At 37.5% G+C, this 9,194-nt stretch overlaps 2 protein-coding genes across 2 annotated transcripts; both read left to right on the top strand.

Moving 5' to 3' along the window:
* The first annotated feature begins 910 nt into the window (after nucleotides 1-910).
* LOC117787550 lies at nucleotides 911-1,415 on the top strand. Its single transcript, XM_034626098.1, has 2 exons — nucleotides 911-1,012; nucleotides 1,072-1,415. Exons 1-2 carry the CDS (start codon nucleotides 965-967, stop codon nucleotides 1,333-1,335), a joined length of 312 nt encoding a protein of 103 aa, XP_034481989.1. The 5' UTR covers nucleotides 911-964; the 3' UTR covers nucleotides 1,336-1,415.
* Nucleotides 1,416-6,605: 5,190 nt separating this feature from the next.
* Nucleotides 6,606-7,656, top strand: LOC117787313 (serine protease 1-like). Its single transcript, XM_034625806.1, has one exon. The coding sequence runs from the start codon at nucleotides 6,614-6,616 to the stop codon at nucleotides 7,436-7,438; it is 825 nt and encodes a 274-aa protein (XP_034481697.1). The 5' UTR covers nucleotides 6,606-6,613; the 3' UTR covers nucleotides 7,439-7,656.
* The last annotated feature ends 1,538 nt before the right edge of the window (nucleotides 7,657-9,194 follow it).

Here is a 9,194-nt window from a genome sequence, read left to right as displayed (position 1 = left end):
TGGATATATAGTTAAACGTCTTTAACAATATCATTATGTTAACAATGTTTGATTTTATCACGCGCTCAAAAGTATGCCACATTTTAATTAGTTATTTCTATTACTCAGCAGCACAAAAGTATGCTACAAAAATATATTCTATCAGTAAGCATTTTTAGTGCATACTTTCAGATGCAATATTTACGTCAGCTGTAAGTTATGCAACATAATATTAAAAATAATACCAACCGCACTTACATTTTCTTTTATTTTTTTTAGCAAAAATTTTCAAAAAATTAACAATTTAATGAACATTGTTTATTCAAAATTAGACGATATAAAGGTACATTTTGTTGTCTCATAATGAATTAGTTCATCATTATGTATTTATTTTAATAGAACATTTTGTAGCATCATTATAAAGCCATCAGCAGAGGATGAGGATTGATAAACAATGTAGTTTACAGACAATCAGCAGGCTACTAAATAAATCAATGTAAAATGCAAATAATCACACTGCCAACAGCCCATGAACGTTAAAAGGTCGTTAAAATAACGACCCAAATAAATACAAAAAAATAACATTTGTAATAAAATTGCAAATAAATTAAGTAGCTGACACTCTTTATTGTGCAACATAATTAATAAAGAGGCATCGAACTGAATAAAATAATAAATATGGCGAAAGATTAAAGATTATAACAATATAACAAAACCAAAAACAGACAGGTCTTTAATTTAAACTGCTCTAAAAAGTGTGATAAATCCAAATCAGTTAAATTCAAACCAGTTCAATCGTAGTAATCCAAAAGTTTTGCTTCCGAATTTTTATCAAAAATTAAAATGATCAATTTAAAATTATATTTTTGTAATACTTTGAAGAAAATTTCCGGTTCATCAATTCGTGTGAGCATTTTTAATTGGCCTCATTTTCATTATTTTGTGCAAACAATTTGCACTCGATTATTTATAATGATATAAAACGATGGGATTTCAAAGTAATTTGTTTCTAATGTGCCTAATCGGTCTCTATGTAAGTTGTACTCTTGTTTTATTTATGAGCTATTTAGCAAATTGTTATTGAAATTCCAGGGCGTCACAATAGCCGAAAGAGAGTCTGTGTCAAAAAAAGATGGTACTGTTGTCTACAAATATGTTGATCGGGACGGCATGGAGTGGGAATATGAGCAGAAACTGCTTAAATTAGATAACAGTCTAACGCCATCTAGTGTGATGGTCTTTAATGGTCCCTGGACTCCGGAAACAAAGTCTGGTTCTGTCAAGAGTTCGCCATTCGGTTTATTGGTACTTGTGCTCTTCCCAGGAACACTCACAATTGTCTATTCATCAATTTAATTCATCGGCCTAAATATATGCGCTTACCTATTTGTAAATACGAGTAATTAAATATATTCTACATTTGGTAATATGGTCAACTCTGTTTGGTAATGTAATTTTGACACAAATGTTGGCATCATTCAAAATGAGAATTCAAAGCAAATGAGTGTAAAAACAAATATTCAACATTCTCTCTCACTAATGAACCGCTTTCAACTGCAATGTGTGCTCCTGCATTTATTTAATTTCCATATTTCCATACACTGCGCCTGTAAAGGACATGCCTTTCACTTAACTCCTGTTTGTTTAGCTTTTCATCGCTGACAGAGTGCGACACATATTCATACATATCAGTCATAAGGATACTGTAAGGACACAAATATTCGCTCTCGTTTTCATTTATTCGTTTGTTTATCGCGCACTAATTATGAATATTTAATTGCAATTGAAGCATCATTTTACTCAACATAATTAAGAGCTCATATCAATACAACAGACAAAATAATCACTTAAGTATATATATGTGTGTGTGATTTATATAAAAATTATATTTACAAAAATCATTAATATCTAAAGATTAACATAAATACGCTGCAGATTTTACTGCATTTATCATTCTACAATCTACAAAAAAACAAAGGATTAAAAAGGTTAATTAAGTACATTTTTAAACGTTAATCAGTAAATTTTAACGTTCGAATGCTCAAGCATTATTTCTCTATTCACCCAAGCATTTGAAAGAAAATGACTCAATTTAAATTAAAAAAAATAAGACGAAAATAGTTTAAAATAGTGATGTGAATCGAGTTTAAAATTGAAATAAAAAATATCTAAAAAAAATAAGGAAGTTTATGGAAAAAATGGATTTAATTTTCCAATTTTTTTTGGTCGAAATATAGTTGTTTTTCATGAAAATCGATTTAACTAACTCGATTGATTATCAAAAACTTACATCACAAATTTAAAGACTGCAAGTCAACCAACAAAATTTAACGGTTGTTGAAGGGAAAAAATTAAATAACTTCAATTCAGAATACAGTCTCATAGAAATCAAAAATAAGAGCAAACAGCATTAATGCATCCAATGCATTTTCAACCACTTAAATTCTTGAAAATTACCACAACGTCAACTGCTGTCGCAAGCAGAGAGTTGCAACAGATGCGAAACGAGTTTTGGCTTTTTGATTAATTAGAAAAACAGTTTTTCTAATTGAATGCACTCGAAATAGGAGCCTAGAACACGCACACAATTGCGAAATTGCCACGCCCCTTGTCAGGCTCAGTGATGTGCAGTAAAATCAATAAACGTGACTATTGAGATGCGACGACGATGGCCAATACATTCAGTTAACACACACACAAGCACACACACATCGCAACTGGCAGCAGGCATTCACCTGTAGCTGGCGAGCCAACATTACAAAGGAGTCAGGTGGAGGTGGAGAAGGAAGAGTAACTGCAGCAAGGACCAAAGCAATGAATGACGTTTGCCATGCTGTTGACGGGATTATCTGCTGTTTATATGCGATTTATTTGCCCCAACGAGCGGGAGAGAAAATCAGAAAAAGAAAAAGAGATAGGAATAGAGAGAGACAGGTAAAGTGGGTCCTTTTGGAGCAACTGCTTCTGTCTGTGGGCAAACTGGTTGCCATGACGGCCGCCATTGGCTTTGTACTCGTATGTTTTGTGCCATGTGTGTGTGTGTGGCCAAAGTGCAGCCTGGAAATTGCATAAATGTTGTGCCTTTTAATTAGCACACACACCCACACTCACCCAAGCACACACCACATTACATACACAGAGATTTTCACATCCTCTCGATTATCTGCTGTGCATAATTAGACGCATAAGCCGCGATACGTTTGGCATTTAATCCGCTTAAAGCTGCCAACGCAGTTGATGATGAAACATATATAAACCCAAAGTTGCAACTGTGCAACAACTGAGAAAATTCAATCAATTGCCAAGCGTAATGCAATAAGGAAAAATAACGAAGGGCAACCGCAGGATCGACCACAAGCTTAACGAGTACAGCTTGCCCGGAAATTATGTGCCACTCGAGTGTCCAACGAGGCGTCAAGCGACGAGCTCTTTGCAAGCCAAGTATGATGTAAGAAAGTGCACAACTGATGTGGCAAGAAATTGTGTCAGCAGTGTGGCAGCAGCTGCCAACTTATTAAGCTGATCAGCAACACACGCACAAGGATGGATAACCACGAACTGACTCAGACTCTGACTCTGACTCACTAACAGACTTATCCTTGTTACTCGCTTGGCCAGCACAAAGTGGTGGCAACATGTACGCTCTGACCTCAGCATTGGGGCACGAATGCATCACAGCAGCAGCAGACGAGGCAGCAACAGCAGCGCCTGAAAGTATGCAACAAGCAGCGCAAAGTGCACTCAATTGTGTGCAGCACATAAAGAAAGTAGTAGAAAAGGCTAAATGCCCAGATGACATTGAAAATGCAATCTCAATCTTTATGAGAAACATAATATTGGCTGCATCTTACGCTACTCCGGTAAATCAATGATTTTCAAGTCACCGTCGACAAGCTACTCTTCCACCAAGTGCCGATGCCCTCTTACGACTGAAAAGAAGAGTGAGAAAAGAATATGCAAGAACTGGTGATATTCGTATACATCAAATCTACTTAAGATTATCAAACCGTTTGCAAAAGGTTCTTGCAAAAGTCAAGCAAAGAAAAATTGATGACATCTTAGAGAGTGCTGGTCCAGATGCATCCTTTAACTATACTCTCTGGAAGCTAACGAGTCGCTTTAAACGAGTTGTCATTCCGAAAACTCCAATTAAAGACCCAGCAGGTGGTTGGTGTTACTCAAGTCAGCAGAAGGCCGAAATCTTTGCAGACAGCTTAGAGGAAAGGTTCAAGCCTCTTAGGTTATCATCTGCGGTTATTCGAAGGGCGGTTGAGCTACGTTTGGATGAGCCGTTTCAAATGTCCTTGCCTACAAAGCCAGTCACACTGCAAGAGGTGGTGCAGCAAATCAAGAATCTGAAGGCCAAAAAATCACCGGGAGAGGATCTTTTAGATAACAAGACCTTAAAACTCATGCCCAAAAAAGCCCTGCTGTTTATAGTTTTGCTCCTCAACAGTATACTCAGGCTGGGTCACTTCCCAAACAGCTGGAAAACCGCACTGATAACTATGGTACCAAAACCAGAGAAACTACACACAGAAGTTGATGGATACAGACCAATTAGTCTGCTCTCAGCGCTAGGGAAAATGACGGAAAGGGTAATCCTCAACCGTATGCTGCAGCTCGATCCCGTGATTCAAAGAATTCCAAAGTGGCAGTTTGGATTCAGACAAGGTCATGGCACGCCGGAGCAACTTCATCGTGTGGTCAATTTTGCCCTAGATGCAATGGAGCAAAAAATGTATTCAGTAGCTGTGTTCATGGACATTCAGCAAGCTTTTGACAGGGTGTGGCATGATGGCCTCCTCTTTCCAACTTGTAAGTAGCTTTCTCAAGAACAGAAGCTTCAGAGTAGTTGTCGACGGCGCAATATCTTCGAAGCGCCCAATCTGCGCAGGCGTCCCTCAAGGCAGCGTTCTTGTTCCTACGCTATACACTCTGTTTACAGCCGATATGCCTACCTCAAGCGTTATAACTGGATTAGACGAGGACGATGTGCTGATAGCAACCTACGCGGATGACACTGCTGTGTTGACCAGAAGTCCAAGCATTTTTCTAGCTACGGAAGCCTTGCAGCAATACGTGTGCAGCTTTGAGAAATGGGCTGCGAAATGGAATATAGGCATCAACAGCAGCAAATGCGCAAATGTTACCTTTGCTACAAGGACATTGTCGTGCAGCGGCATTACGATGCTGGGCTCCACCCTTATGCACAAGAGCTCCCACAAATATTTAGGTGTTGTACTGGACAGGGAACTCAATTTCCAAGCACATACAACAATGGTCCGACAATCGGTAATGGCAAAGGCCAGAAAAATGGCGTGGTTACTGGCTCCCAGAAATAAGCTGTCATTGTACAGCAAAGTCACTATTTATAAATCCATATTAAGCCCCATATGGAAATATGCACTTCAAATTTACGGCATTGCGGCAAAAACAAACTTAAACAAAATCAGAGTTGCCCAATCAAAAATCCTGAGGCGAATATGCAACGCACCATGGTACATGCGAAATAGGGACATCGAAAGAGACTTAAAGGTTCCTAAAGTGGGCGATGTTATGCAACTACAGGCCTCGAATTACGTTCAACGCCTTGGTGGTCATCCTAACGCGCTAGCCAGACGACTAACTACCAAACCCAGAAAGAGAAGACTCAAAAGGTGCCATCCATTGGATCTCCCTACTAGGTTCCTTCATTAATTTGTAAATTTTGTAAATAATATACTGTAAATAATATAATTCTATATATGTATCTCCTGTGATCAATTGTTCCTTCCCTTAAATGTAAAACTAGATTAAGTTGCCACTAATGGTAGCAGAAAACCAGTTTAAATAAAATATACAAATTTTTATGAAAAAAAAAAAAAAAAAAAAAAAAAAAGAAAAGGCTAAAATGAAGCAAACTCGACTGTGCGAGTCCCTGTACACATTGTGAAAAAAAAAAATACAATTTAAAAATATAACAAAATTATATTCTTTCAAAATAAATAATACAGACACTTATATTCCTGAAATAGGATTCGAAACGCTAATTACTAAGTCAATAAACCTTGTACTTGTCAAGTACAGGGCCTAAACCAAAGGGTTGATGAGGGAATGTCTACCCTTAATTATAAAGTTTATATATATAAAATAAGAGAGGCGAATGCATTGTGCTTTCTACAGAAAATACAAAGAGAATCAGTTGGCATTAAGCCAGAGCTGCAGATTAAATGCAGCATATCCTTTCCTATCAAAGCACCAAGCAAGTGGGTCACCAGAGCAGAAAAAACGCATAGACAGCAACAGCTAAAGGTGGATGAGATAAAATTGATAAAAAGTCAGTTAAAGTTGGAAAAAAAAAGGGATTTGTTTGTCTTAAGCCATGAAACAAACTATGATGACAGCTTAATTTCAGTTCAGTTAGAACAACTGCAGAACGTGCTTATCTGATGGCATTTATTATAATAATAAGGCTTAAATTGAGCCATGCCAAATACTTAAATAGCAACCCTCTGGTATACACTCTCCAGATACTACTTAATTAGTATTTACAAATTGCAGCTCATATAGTGTGAAAAACCCAATTAAAAAGCTCGGTGAACATATGTATATAAATGAGTTAGTTGAGTTAGAGACTCACAGTTCTTTAACCATGAAGTTGTTACTAGTCATTCTAGCTGTGATCGGTTTCTTAGCACTTGAAATTGATACAGCTTCGCTTGAACGAATTCGCTCGTCTTTGAAAGGGCATTCACGCACTCGGACAAAGGACTTGCCCAAAAACTTCACTATCCAGCAACGAACCTACAATGGAGTACCGGCAAACAAAAGAGAATTCCCATACATAGTCTACTTAAGTATTACTCTCAATAATGGAGATGATTATTCGTGTGGTGGTTCCATCATTGACAATTCATGGATTCTGACTGCCGCTCACTGCACAGAAGTTGCAGAATATATAGAGATTTTCTATGGTTCAACCAAGCCTGGAGTGGGTATAATAAGTCACAAAGTCGGCGCTAGTAATATTATTCAGCATGAGGACTATGATAATGAAAGTCTTGAAAACGATGTGGCCCTCATACACACTCCCCATGTAGAGTTCACCAAACTTATCGACAAAGTGCAGCTTGCGGATCGGGACAATGACTATGAAGGTTATTGGAGTGTAGTCAGCGGCTGGGGAGACATCAATGATGAGGGTGATTCACCAGACGAGCTTCTGTACGCCAATTTACAAATTCTCGAAAAAGATGCATATGAAGAACAGGCTGATCCTGACATTGTTCTGTGCGCTACTTCATCTGAAGGAGTAAACATCGGAAAAGGCGACTCTGGCGGTCCATTGGTTACTTTTGAGGATCACAAACTTGTTGGTGTTACCTCGTTTAACTTTGAATTTAATGCCTTGCCAGCTTGTTTCAGTCGAGTTAGCGCTTTTCGTGACTGGATTGATGAAAACACAGATATAGAGTAAAACCAACGATCTCTTTTTCGCTGAACCATTTAAAAATAATTCAAAAAATTAGTAGCAATCTCAGTGGTTTATTCTTAAAGCATTGTTGCAATTAGACAATAAATCCATAAATTTCTAACTTTTCTAACAGAACTAAAATAGTAACATTAAACAAACAGAATATCTTTAATATAACAATTATAATAATTATGAAAAATAAATTAAAATTAAATAAATAACTGATGGCATATTTCAAATAATACACGTATTTAATGATACCATTTGATTGTTATAAATTACCAGCTCAACATTAAATTAATATTAATGAATTTTCACATATTCATTTAGCGATTTCCTTTTTTCTCAAATCTAAACTCAAATCACTTCACTTCCGCTCCTATTTCCATCCCTTGCATATTAATTTTCCGTTTCCCGTTTCAATAAATCAAAAAGCGAACAACACATGATGAGGGTGTCTGTTGGCTTCAAAACTTTTAGCTTTTAATGTCTTTAATTAATCGATATATATATATCTCCCACCATATGGCTAAGCCTCAGAGCCAGACAAGCAATTAGAAAAACGTAGGAGAAGCAACAGCAACAGGCAACAACAGCAACAGCAACAATAACAACTGACTCGGCCCCGAAGGCAAAGTGAACAACAATAAATGAAATAACAATAACAACAACAACTGAAACAAACTGACACATATGGCAGAGGGTATGGTGACCCTCTCTTATATGATTTACAGCCTCAAATACACGGAACAACGACTCTGAAAAGCCGTCGGCAAAAGTTAAGAAATGAAATTTCAAGAAAATTGCACACACAAAACAACAGGAAGCCCACAACAAAAATAGCGATTGGGATGAGCGAGAAAATATTGTAAAACTCTGGCTATAAAGTAAATACACGATACGATATCGGCAGGCAACAGCAAACAGACGGAGATGCCAAACAATACAGCCAAAAAAGAAAGAATAAAGTAATACTGAAAAAGCCAGCACAAAAGTCGTTATCTTAATTACTTTTATAGCTTCGATTTGGGGCGAGAGAAACAGCAGTAACATGAGACCAACAACAGCAACAGCAACATGAGAATAACAACTACAAATAACTCAGACCCAATATATCTCTTTGGGGTGCAGATTTGAGTACTTAAAGCAGCAGTTTAAAGCCTGCCTGCCTCACATATGTGGCAAGCTATCTGATGCTGCCTCATTAACGAGTCTTTGCCATGGAGAGAAAATCTTTTGCATATTTTCACAGTTCATTATGACACATTTCTTTTACAGCTTTCATCAAGTGTGGCCTCATGTGTTTGCCGAGTTAACACGCCAGTTAATGAACTGCTCAACGCACACAGAAACATTCCTCCCCTGTATGTGTGTGTGTGTGTGTGTGTGGGTATTCAGGTTACTGGGGCTCGTCCTTGAGCCTGGTCATAGATATTTAATGAGCATGCCTTGGATATATATACATTTCATACCTAGCATATGCATACATATTTCATTTTCCGCCTAATTTCCAGCTCAACTTTCAGCTTTAAACTAGCACTTAATTAACATTGCGTATACGACAAGTGAGCCTGTCAACTGACTCAGCTTTACACGAGTACAGAACCAATTTCCCTGGTGTCCGGAAGTCCTCTAGCGGATATGAAAGACGACTGCCTATGGCAACAATAACAACCAGCAACAACAACCGCAAACATCAACGAATTGAACAACCACAAAAGCAACTACAACAACAATAACAACTGCAGGGCTGTTTTGA

This window comes from Drosophila innubila (assembly GCF_004354385.1).
Source record: "Drosophila innubila isolate TH190305 chromosome 3L unlocalized genomic scaffold, UK_Dinn_1.0 0_D_3L, whole genome shotgun sequence".
NCBI lineage: Eukaryota > Metazoa > Arthropoda > Insecta > Diptera > Drosophilidae > Drosophila > Drosophila innubila.
The sequence above is the reverse complement of the archived record's forward strand: the minus strand, read 5'-3'. Positions and strand labels throughout refer to the sequence as shown.